The sequence below is a fragment of the Nothoprocta perdicaria genome, unplaced genomic scaffold (assembly GCF_003342845.1).
Source record: "Nothoprocta perdicaria isolate Ctin4 unplaced genomic scaffold, notPer1 scaffold_287, whole genome shotgun sequence".
Lineage (NCBI taxonomy): Eukaryota > Metazoa > Chordata > Aves > Tinamiformes > Tinamidae > Nothoprocta > Nothoprocta perdicaria.
This window is the reverse complement of record NW_020455518.1, coordinates 368,653-380,403: the sequence shown is the minus strand read 5'-3', so window position 1 is coordinate 380,403 and position 11,751 is coordinate 368,653. Positions and strand designations below refer to the sequence as shown.

At 63.7% G+C, this 11,751-nt stretch overlaps 1 protein-coding gene across 1 annotated transcript; it reads right to left on the bottom strand.

Annotated features, from left to right (window-relative positions):
• Positions 1-1,248: 1,248 nt before the first annotated feature.
• Positions 1,249-10,030, bottom strand: LOC112949126 (semaphorin-3D-like). The gene is made up of 17 exons (XM_026041505.1): positions 9,828-10,030; positions 6,869-7,029; positions 5,994-6,056; positions 5,618-5,737; positions 5,156-5,258; positions 4,661-4,789; positions 4,354-4,499; positions 3,929-4,043; positions 3,731-3,800; positions 3,423-3,567; positions 3,114-3,336; positions 2,915-3,003; positions 2,676-2,717; positions 2,245-2,402; positions 2,015-2,079; positions 1,733-1,863; positions 1,249-1,659 (listed from the first exon to the last, which is right to left on the bottom strand). The coding sequence occupies exons 1-17, from the start codon at positions 9,949-9,951 to the stop codon at positions 1,249-1,251; spliced, it is 2,295 nt and encodes a 764-aa protein (XP_025897290.1). The 5' UTR covers positions 9,952-10,030.
• Positions 10,031-11,751: the final 1,721 nt, after the last annotated feature.

The window sequence follows — 11,751 nt, the reverse complement described above, 5'->3', positions numbered from 1 at the left end:
ACTTAACTGGTGCCGGCTAATGGGGGAACGCAACAAAATGGCTGCTGGTTTGTGGCTGGCTCCCAGGCCCAGAGGGGCAAGCGCGGCAAGGAGCTGCTCAGCTGCTGTTTCTCTCTACTCTAGGACGAAGTTTGTCAGTCCACTCTTGGAAGGGCAGGGGGTGGGGGGCAGAGATTCAAAAGGGGGGTTCAGTCCAGCTCCGTCCCGCTGGAGATGGGGGCTCCTCACACACGGGGCTCAAAGGGAGGCCACGGCGTGAGGGAGGCAGCGTGAGGGAGGCCGCCTCCYGCCCCACGGCGCTGCCTCCCGCCCTGCTCGCACCTGGGCTCTCCGRGGCCGACCCACGTGTGCAGGGCAGCCTGAATGAATCCGCTGGTGGCTCTGGTTTAATTTGGGGGCGGGGATGGGGGCTGCTTTCATTTGTTTTCTTTCTTACTACCGCCTTAGTCTGTGGCCTGTCTTCTTGTGGTTGGAAAGAGGAGGATCTCCAGCAGGGTGGGTTGGGCGGCTGGCCCCACGCGTGACCATGTGCTTCCCTCTTCTCTCTGCCGAGCGGGACGTGCACGCCCGGCCTCCCAGAACAGAGACTTTGAGCAATTTGTTGTTTATATGATGTATTTATTTTTACTTGTGTTTCATGTCATTTTTTTAAAAAACAATAAATTGTAAGTTGGTATAACTGCCCGGCGTTTTGCTCTCTTGTGGGAAAACGAGCTTCAAACACGATTTGCTACGAGAAAGAAGCGGTGCGGGGCAAAGCGGGGCGCGGTTGGGCAACCCCAGAGGTGCTGCTGCCAGCGCCCCRCTCCACAAGCAGCTCCCCGGGCGCCGGTGCCAGCGTGAGGTGCCCGGGGCCGCTCATGCCCATGGCGGCGTCTGGAGGCTGCCCGGTGCAGGAGCCAGGTCAAAACSGGCTCCTTCCCTCCTGGGTGCTCTGCGTTCGTTGTTGCTGCTATTAACCATCACCGGTAAGGGGAGGTAGGAGGAGAATAAATACTGAGCAGGGCGTGAATGGCTTGGAGTCCGGCTGGGCTGCCCCGGCCCTGCCGCGCTCCGCGGGGCCGCACGGGGAGGCCCGGGGCACCGGCGCGGTGTGAGGTAGTCAACGCACGGCGGTTTCTGCTCGGGAGGCTGAGCGGTGGCTTGGAGCTGGTGCCTGCAAGGGCCCGAACTGGTGGAGGGGGCAGGCGSCGGAGCCCCGTGGAGGCCCCGGAGCGCAGGCCGCGCCGGGCCGCTCCGCACGCTCCGTTACAGGCGCGGCAGGTGCCGGCGCACTCGGCCCTTCTTGCTCTCGGGGGAAGGCGGCTGCCACTTGTGGGGCCAGGCTTTCTGCCGCTGCCTTTCCTGGAGCCGCAGGGCACTGCAGTAGATGTCGAGGCTGGTGCCCGGTGCCCCCAGCGCCCGCGGGAAGCCCTTGTAGCCCGTTTGTGGGTCCATTCGGGGCGGAGGCGGCTGGTAGCTTCCTCCCAGCTCCTTGCCCCGCTTGTAGGGTGGCATCTCCATCGCCTCGTGCCCGACGACACGCAGGCTGTAGCGCGTGAGGGGCCGCGAGAAGGAGCGCTCCACGGCGCGGCACTCGTAGCTCCCCGCGTCCTCCCGCGCCAGCTGCCGGATCAGCAGCCCTTGCTCCAGCGCCAGGAAGCGGCCGTTGCTGGTGAGCTGGGCCAAGGCAGAGGGTGTGAGGGGCCACCCGCGCTGTGCCCGCCCGCGCCCCATGCCCTGCGCCCCGCACCTCGCTGGCGCTGCCCTCCTCGCCGTGCTGCACCAGCCAGCGCACGCTCGTCTGCGGYGAGCGAGGCAGGCACTCCAGGAAGGTGGAGTTTTTCTCCACACCRAAAACCAGCTTCTGTACTGCGGGGGTCCCTGTGGGCAAGAGGGGGCGGGAGGACGGGGTGACTGCCCAGCCCTGTGCACAGGGGAGTCCAGCTGGCGAGGCGGCTGGTTTCTCGGTGCCCACGGCGGGCACCGGTGTCTCGGTGCTGGAGCCTGCCGGTGGGGCCGGGCTGGCGCTCACCCTCTGTGGTGTCCTGGCACTGGCTGCGCGGGTCGGGCTGCAGCACGTCCTGGCAGCGGGCCTGCCTGCGGAGCGAGCACACCTCGGCTGTGTGCCCGGGCGCCGCGGGGCACAGCAATGAGGCACGGGGCGCGGGGGCAGCATGGCAGGGGCGGCGGGCGGCTCGGACGGCAGAGCCTTCAGGGCCGGTGCCTCGTCCCTGCCGCGCGGGGAGCAAGGCGGGCGCTCACCTCTTCTCCGTGAGCACGTGCGGGGCGCAGCTCCTGCCGTCCCAGGTGCAGTAGGGGTCCCTGGCCAGGCAGCAGTCGGTGCAGGCTTTGCCGTAGAGCTCGCAGCGGTACAGGGAGAGCTGCAGCAGCCCCTGCGTGCTGCTCACAAACAGTTCCTGCTGCTCAGGCAACAAGAATGGATGCTGTCAGCGCCCGCCCAGGCCGGAGATGTGGGGGGGAGACCAGCCCAGGACTTGGGCACCTGCCCTGTGCCAGGCTGAGGGTGGGTGCCAGGCTGGGAGAGCAGCGAGGTGCAGGGCTGAGCTTCCACCCTGAGCTGCGCTGGGGGAGCCTGCTCCCTACATGGGCAAGCCCCGGGCCTGAGGGGAAGAGGCTGGGGCAGCTGTCCCCTCCCTTGGCCACCCCAGGATGAAGCCTTGGGGAGAACTCACCCGTTTTGGTGACAACTGCATGTCCAGGATGGGAGAAGGCACCTGGAAGAGAAGAGGGTTAGTCCTGCAGTGGGCTTGGTCCTCCCTGGGCACCGCAGCCCACCAGTGACCGTCGCTCCTCTCCCTGCAGAGATGGTAACTACTGCTCAGGGTGGCTGGGAGACAAGAGCAGTGAGGCTAAGGACCAGGGGGCTGGATGAGGCCACACTGCTCGATCCCACTGCCTGAGGACCCTGTACCTTGGTGACACTGATCTCCTCCAGGCTGAGCTCCTCCATGCCCTGGCTCGTCCCGCTGGCCAGACCCACCTTCAGGACTCTGCCGTCATCTGTGAATGCAGCAGGAAAGGGAGMTGTCCGGCCTGGGAGTCACGGGCCCGGGCAGGACTGAGTGTCATCACGTGGTGACAGCGTCCCCAGAGCTGGGCCAAGCCCCTACCTGTGCCGAGGAAGAGCACGTCGTAGTGCCTGCTCTCCATCTCCACCCTGTGCACCAGGAGCCTCTGGAGCYGGTAGGGCACGTTGACCCTCACGAGGACGGGCCGGCGGCGCTGCGGGTACACGGGCTCCCACATGAGCTGGTGGGTGCGCATGAAGCTCATGAGCTCGTCGGGGAAGTCCTTGGTGGACTGCAGGAGCGGGTCGTACGTCTCGCTGGGGCACTGCRGGCACCACGGGCAGCGACGTTATGGCCAGGACGGCTTCCCGGGCCCCCTCCCAYCGCCTGCATCCCTGCCACCGCCCTTACCGTGCCCGGCCGGGGGTAGGGGATGCGGCCCTTGTACTCGACCCAGCGGTAGTCGAAGCCCTCCTTGTGCGCAAAGGGGCCGCTGAAGGCGGCCCTCACGGCACCCATGGAGTAGACGCACACGGCAGAGCCGCTGAAGACGCCGCTGCAAGGGTGGGAGGGCAGCGCTGTTGGTGGTCAGATCCGTGGCACCCGTGTCCCCTGCGGCCTTTCCTTGCCCAGCTGGGTGTTTCCACAGGGCTCCCCGTGGCGCAGGGACAGAGGCTGCGCTGCCCTATGCACAGGGCCAGCCAGAGCTCGGGGCTCACCTGGAAACCGTGAAGAGGCCGAAGACAAGAGGGTTCTGCGGGTCCCGCGTGCGGAGGAGGAAAACATCCTCTGCAAGGAGAGAGGCGGGTGGCAGATGCGGTGGGAGCCGTGGGGACGGCACCGCTCAGGGCCGGGCTCACGGCGCGGCGTCGGCGCCTGCCTCCCGCTGCCGGTGCCGCCGAACGGCRCGCGCTCACCGAGCTGGTCGAAGTGGGTCTCGGTGCCGTGGGGCCCGGGCACGGAGCACACCAGGCGGGCCTTGAGGAAGGTGCTCCAGCGGTTGATGAGGCTGCGCTTGCCGCCGGCGTCGTTCTGCCGGGCACCAAGCGCGGCGCTCAGCCCGGCCTCATCGCCGCACCCGCCCGTCCCCACGCTGCGTGCGTGGTGACACCCTCCACCCCGGTCCGTGTCATTTGCTCCTATTTGGGATGTCCCCCCAGCCCAGAGGGTGCCTGGGGAAGCCTGTGTGTGGCCAGAAGACCTGTGCCTGGCCGCAGCTCGGCAGCAGCCGGGGCAGGAGGGCAGATGTGTGTGTCCCTGGGGCAGCGGAGCCCGCAGGCCGCCTGGCGAGCCGAGCCGAGCCGCGTGGCTGCGCGTGGGGTATCGGCGCTGTGGGACTCACCTTGCAGACCCGCGCCACCCGTGCGTGGACGTGCCGGCGCTCCCACTGCCCCGCTTCCAGCGCCGTCTCCCGGAAGAAGATGTAGACCTTGTCATCCCGCGGGTTGTGGGTATCGGGGATGGCGTAAGCGCCGACGAACGCAGGCTCTGCGAGGAGGAGGAGCAGCCCAACGTGGCCCGGTGCTGGCAGCTCCCCCGGCTACGTCTGAGCTTGTAATACGTGCCAGAGACTTTCAGCCATTGCTTCCCCCGTGGGAGATGCAAGGGGAGCCCTCGGGCCATGCAGCAACCTCTCCCCACGCCTGTACCATGTAGCCAGTGATCCTGGTTCTGCTCTGTCCGGATGTAGCTCTGCTCAGCCCTGTGGACCCAGGTCCGGAAGAAAGCAGCGCTGCTGCCCATGAAGTCGCTGGAGGTGCCGGAATAGAGCTCCCCGTCTGCAGGGTCAGGGAAGAAGATGTGGGTGAGCTGGGGTGCTGACACCCTGGCAGGGCTCCCCATAGTGCAGCCTTGGATCAGGAGAGGTCCCTTCCTGAGCCACAGTCACCATAGGCTCTGGCCCATGACCCACCAGCTCTACAAGGTGGGCCAGCCAGGGACCCTGCACACACCCCCATGCATGCACGGCATTTGTACAGCCCCTCTCTCGTGTTTCTGAGCAGGAACCTCTCCATGAGGCTGGGATGAACCTGAGCACGACGAGGCTCTGCAGGGCTGGCATGCAGGGACCTCTACACAGGCCATTCCCAGAACTTCCATCCTCCCATCCTCACTTCTACTCCCTGCTCCCTGTTTCAACTTACCGATAAGGAGCCCCGTGAAAGGTTCGTGGGGGCTGTACGGGCACCGTCCTCGCCCCGATTCCAACGAGTGGGTCACCAGCCGCATGGGCAGGGCCCCAGCATCCTGCCAGAGCCAGAGGGGAAACATGAGCCTAGACAGGGAACCTGCCTCCACCTCCCTTGGCCTGTCCCTGTCTCCCACGGGATGTCCCTCTTATTTGCACAGCCTTCAGCCTGGGAGCAGAAGGTCTGTGCTGGCCGCTGCCAAGAACAGGTACCACCTCTCTTTGGGCACTTTGGACATGGGCATGGCTTCCCCATGGGAAGCCTCAAGCTCCCTGCACGGGCTCCAGGCTCCAGGCCTGGACACGGTGTCCAGACACGCTCTTCTCCTCCCTTCCCCGCTATAGAGGAGGACAGGGAGGAGGAAGGAGCTGGGAGGAGGAGGGCCACGGGGACATGGCTCACCAGGGTGTCCCTCACCCTTGCTCTGCCTCCCAGCTGGATGAAGGCACAGACAGGCTGGTAGGAGCCAGTCCCACAGGCGAACACGTGGCTCCTGTTGAAGGGCTGCAGGAGGCGGACGAAGTTGGCACACTCTGTCTGCTCGGGAGACAAACRTTGGCGATGGTGAGAGCGCAGGTAACGCGTGCAGGGGCACTCCCTGCCAGCCGTATTGCAGGGCTTCCCAGGATGGGGAAGGCCAGCCAGGTGCTGCCCGGGGAGTCGGCAGGCTGAGCTTGCTGAGGCCCAATGCCAGGCCTAGCTGGCTGGACACTGTTGTGTCACGCAGCTCCCCAGGGTGCTGTTTTTGGGGTCGTGGGGCTCCTAACCTTACCCTTGCAGCAGGCCTGCTTACCTCTGCGTTCTTCCCCGCCAGCTGGCAATGCTCAACCTGCTCCCGGGAGGCTGGCCAGAAAATCTGCAACACAAACGCCAACCTGAGCCCCACTTGGTGCCCTCTGCTCCCCTGGGCAGCTTGACGGGTTCCTGCAAGCACTGCCTGCCATGGGCACGTCCCCCAAGGCTGAGCTTGACCGTGAACTCCCTCTGCAGGGCTGAGGCACACGAGGAGGACGCAGGGCTGCACTGCGAAAGGTCTGACCACCCTCTGGGTCCCAAAGGGCCAGCTGAGCTCAGCGGGCAGCCTGCCAGACAGGGTCGGAGCAGATCTGACGGAGGTGGGGCGGCGCTGGGTGGGCCACGGCACACCCAGTCGGCAGGCAGCTCCTGGATCCCAGCCTGTGGGAACRCCAGGGCCCAATGTGCTAATGGTCTTTCCTTTTGTTGGTTTTGAAGTGTGCACCCCACAGGCAGGATGTGTTGGGATGACATTAGCGCACTCCATTTGTTTCAGATCGTGCAGAAGCAGTGATTATGGTGTGATCTCCGGGCTTTGGGTGCTTCCCTTCCACCCTCAGCCCGGACCCACCCACATCTTGGCCCCTGGCTAAGCAGCCCTGTCCTTTCCTGGTGTTGGCTGCAGCAGGAGGCTCTCATGGCCTGTCCCAAGTGGGGATCAACACCAGTGCATGGGCCAGGAGCTGGTTGACTCCCATTGATTGAAACACCCCAGTAAAACTGTGTCTCTTGGTGACACTGCCCCATGGCAGCTAGGACCACATCCCCCTCCATTCCCTGGCATCGGCACGGAGAGCTGCTCCCGGGAGAACTGGGGAGGAAGAGGCTGGTCTGGCCCGGGATTGTGCTCACACCCTCCTCCCCAGCACTGACCTTCTCAGGCTCCCTGGTGGGATGGTCGAGATGGAGCAGGAAGATGTGGTTTTTCGCTCCCACCATCAGCCAGGCCCTGTCTTCATTCAGCAAAAGCGCCTGGAAATCCAGCCCATCCGCTGACGCCAGCAACAGGCGAGAGCTGTTGGATCTCAGCAGGTCTACGGGGCAGAAGGTGGAAGAAAGAGAAACCCATTAGTCAATGAGGAAGCARACAGCAAGAGACCCTCTCCTTCCTTCTCCCAGGAACAGCACCCATTTGGTGCTGGAGAAGGGAAGCAAGTGCCGGCCAACCGGGAGGACGGCGCAGGTGCCAGTGAGCASAGCGTGCCTGCTTCCGTGGCCACGACCCCAGCTCCCGCGGCTCCCGGCCACTATTGCTCTCTTCCTTCCACCCCATTTCCCTGGGAGAGAGGAAGTGGGGCCAGTTGTTGTGAGCTGGAAGTGCCCCTGACGTCCGCTCCTGCCTGTGAGGAAAGGAGCTGCCGGGGCACACGCGGCAAGCAGGGTCCCTGCCCGGAACCGCGATGCTGCAGCCCGGCAGGCTCCGACCACGCATTTCCTTCTCCCCTTCCTCCGGGCTGCACGGTGCTGGGATCAGAGCTCTAGTTACTGTAAGACAGAGAAATCCCCCCTCTCTGCCAGCAAGTGCTCCCAGGGTGGTCCTTGCCAGGAGGAAGAGCCCTCRCTCCGTTCCTGAAAAAGTTTCCTCGGTCCCAGTTCACTCATGCCTTGCGCACCCGGAGGATCCAGACGGAAATGTAAGACAAGGCAGCGGAAAGGAAGATGTGAGGGGGAGTCAGTGATTCATCCAGTGCATAGGTGTGTAATTAAGCCAGTGGGGCAATTAAGCTGTGGGGGACATGCCTGTGTCGAGGAGAAAGCTGCTATTCTCACCGCGTGGTGCTGGGAGCTGCCTTGGCCCTGTCCAAGCAGGCAGGATCCCTGCTGGTCTTGTTGCAACGTGGGGTCTTGTTGCAACGTGGGGTGTTGTTGCAACGTGGGGTCTTGTTGCAACGTTGCAACGTGGGGTGTTGTTGCAACGTGGGGTCTTGTTGCAACATTGCAACGTGGGGTCTTGTTGCAACGTGGGGTCTTGTTGCAACGTTGCAACGTGGGGTGGGAGGCTTTGACCTGGTATCAGGAGGGATTCACAGCATGCAATCCACGGCAGGCTCCACGGGACGAGGGGCACCGCGGTCCATCCCCGCCTCGTGCTGGGCCACGGTTCTGCTCCTTTACAAACAGACGGGACACCCAAATGGCTTGGATTCCCGAAGCTGCCTGCTAAATGAGCACAAACCTTTCTTGCCCCCAGTCCCTAAGGGAGGGAATCAGGTGGTCTCTGAAGCAGCTGTGCGATGGCTAAGGAGAGGGGTGAGCCCGGAGAAACATCCTCTTTTGTGTTATCTCCAAAGGCCAGGAGGTGTTTCCCTTTGTTGTCAGCATCGCCGAAACTGCCTCGTCCCATCCATCATCTCTGCCTGCCCCTCAGCGCCAACACCCTCCGCGCAGGGTGACCCCCGGCTTCCCGAGGTCACCGCCGGCTCTGCCGGGAGCCCCTTCTCCCTCCTTCCCCAGCCCTGAGGAGGAGCCAGGCCCAGGAGACGACCCCCGGAGCCCCGTGGCTGATAAGCGCTGAATGGGGGCAGCTCTTGGTGCAGATAACCAGAGCCCCCCGCGCCGCCGCAGCGCGATGGATCCTTCTGGATCCGGGCAGGATCCTTCTGGATCCTGCCCGGCGGGGCTGCCTCTCCGTCACAGAYAGCTGGAAACCCCATTTGCCAACTTCTAGCTGGGCCAGCGCCAGATTATCAGAGCCATGGGAGCTCAGGGCAGCGCTGCCCTTTCCCCGCACAGTCACGCTGCTCTGTAGCCTATGGAAGAACACAGAGGCTCAACCCTGGCCAGCACCAAGGGTTTACCCAAGCAGCGTCCAACCCATCGGGCTGGCCTAACCCTGCTCCTCGGCTCTGCGGCGGGCCGGGAGCTGCCGCTGTTGTTCCTGGCCCCGTGCCCCGTGCCCCATCCTTCCTTTGCTCTCCCAGCCTTCGGCGCTGTCATTTCCTTCTCTTGCGCCTGCTGACGTGCCCCCCTTCCCCGGCCAGCTCCACCTGCCTCCCCCATGCTGGGATCTGACAGCAAGGCTGATCCTGTAGCTGCTGGGGTGGATGTAATCCTTTTTGTTTCTTTCTGAGGGATTTTTAAACCTAAACTTCTCAGGCCATTGTGTCCTTGAACCTGCCTTGTGCTGTCCGTGAGTCACATCCCCTGTCRTTGTTCGTATTGTCCTGGAGCCCTCCTGATGCTGGGAGCTTCCTCTCCTGCCTCTGCCCAAGACGGAGGGCTTTTGGCGTGCCTGGCCCCAGCACGCCGTGGCGCTTTGAAGTCAGGAGCTCCCTGTGTTCCTGCCGGCCGAGCAGCCTCCTCAGCCTCTGAGGACAGACGGACCCTGGCTGCCTTTCTGAGCTGGCTCCCATCGCCCTGCCGGGGTATCGCGCTGGAGATTGAGCAGCCCGCAGTGCACCCCACGAGATGCCTGGGGCCTAGGGTCCCCATTGCACTGCGAGTGTGAACACAGGGGATCTGCCCTGCAGGTCGGGGAAGRCTCCCCCAGGTGAGCTCCAGCCCCAGACGCGCTCTGAGCTTCAGGGGGTGAGTCTGGGCAGAAGGGAGACGTCCCTGGCTRTCCCCACCCTGCGTTGTACCCAGGCAGGACACGCCGTTCCCCGCAGCCAGCAGCACTAGTGCTGCCCCCTCAGCGGCTGTGCTCGCCGTTACAGCCACAGCCCGTGAAGCCCCCCGAGGCTGGCACGCACCGAGAGGTTGCAGCCGTGACCTCCCGCCTGCTGTGACACCTGGCTCATCCTGCCACCCCACACATTCCCCCCAGCCTTTCGAAATGAGGCGCAGGTCCTCCAGGAATCCTGCCTGCCGGCAGCCTCGGGGACCTTCTTACCTCTGTAGGAGAGGCGAAGGCGAGGGGCATGTTGCTTCCAGGCCGTGCYGGTGTCCGGGTGCAGCAGGAGGATCCAGAGCAGGACTGTGCCGAGGCGAAGCCGGCCTCCGCGGGACGATTTCATCTCGGCGCTCTGCTGCTGGGGACCGGGGCGGCTGCCCCTCACGGTGCCATGGTCCACGCACAGAGACGCCACCTTCACCTGCAGCTGTAAGAAGGAAAGGGGGAAGCTGCATGTCTGCATGGGACTGTGCTACCAGCCTCCTTGCTCAGAARAGCCCTGGGTGGCTGCAGCCATCCTGAGGGACAGCAGGGCAGCTCTCCCGTACCTGAGGAGGAGCCAGGCCAGCTGCCCACGCTSTGCCAAGAGCCCGGAGCCACCGCTGGGCTGCAGGACCAACCAGTATGCGGAGCAGAGCGGGGCCAGGGCGGTCCCTGGGCGCGCTGGAGCCCCCCAGCCTGCGCGGGGACGGCGGGGCTGGGTATCTGAGCTCCTGCAGGCCCCACAGCCCGCTCGCCACAGCACGCATCGCGACTGTTTATCTGAGCAGAGCACCTGCAGGCGCGCTGAGCAGGGCCAGGCCCTGGCAGTGTCCGTGAAAGCCAGGCTYGGGGAGAGCCACGGCCCGTCCTGAAGGGCTCCATCAGCCTAAACTGACAGGTGGGAGGAAAAGCAGGAGGCCCAGCGAGGCGAGGGCTCCCTTGCAGCCTCGATGGTTATTGATGAGGAGGAGACATTCTGGACGTCGCCAGGGCGCTGGGGTCTGGATGCCTTCACGTCTCAGAGCGGTTCAGCTCCCAGGAGGGTGCCGTGCACCCCGGGCACATCTCTGGGAGCTGTCAAAGCAGCTCCTGCTTGGGGAGCCCTGGTTCGCTCGGCCCRTTCGAGCACCACGGGATGCAGCGCGGGCTGTGCTGGGAGGCTGCTTCTTGTCCTGCTGCCAAGGCGCTCGGACACCCTTCCCGTAACAGAATTCCAGGGATGGGCTATTACAAGGAGGCTCTGCCATGCGCATGGTGCGGTGGCTGTGGGCCCAGGGAAGGCACGGCCAGCATTTAGCCGCTCCTGGACATTAACCACAGGGCTCATTGCTAATCTCTCTTGCATTTACACACCCCCAGACACAGTATTATCACCTTATTCACCGACTCCCATGCATCCCAGAGGGGAGCAGAGCCAGGCTGGCAGTTCTCAGCAACTAATTGATGCAATTTAGCCATATCTTTTCCTACTTACAAATGTCCTAGTCTCAAAATGTCAGCTCCAACTCTCCTACACTCTTGATGGGTGTTCAGATCTATGAGTCCCCTGGCTGAAGGACTTAAAATGAGTGTAGAGGCATTTGGCCCAAGGAATAGGGGATTTCTGTTGTCTCCGTTACAGGCTGTGTAGGAGCGAACACTCAGACAAAGCCCAGGGAAGCCAAACATTTTAAGCTGCCTTGTTCCCCATCTTGCACAAGATGGAGCACCAGGCTGAGCCTACGGGCCCGGTTTCAGGCTTTCAAAAGCATGGGTTGTTGTCTCTCTGGTGGGGGACAGAAGATGGCCAGATCTGCTGCTCAGCAGCTTTCCCATCCCTTTCTGCACTCAGAGAGTCCTTGTCCCGTGCAGGATTGCGCGCAGTGCCCGGGGGCAGCTCCTGTGCTGGCTTTTTCCCTTGTCCTTACTGGTGTTAACCAGCTACAGCCTAAAACCATGCAGGCCCAGGTGCCATCCCCTGGCTGGACTCAAGCCATCAAAGCTCAGGCTTGTTCCTCATTCCCTCCAGGCTCTCCAGCCTCACATGTGTGCATGTGTCCCCTCCTGCTGCTGCTCTCTGCTGATGCCACCCCCAGTGCCAGGAGAGCTGGCAGTGCCCTGCTGTGACCCTCGGGAGATGCTGCACCATTTGGTGGGTCATGTTTCAGCCCAGGGTTGTTCC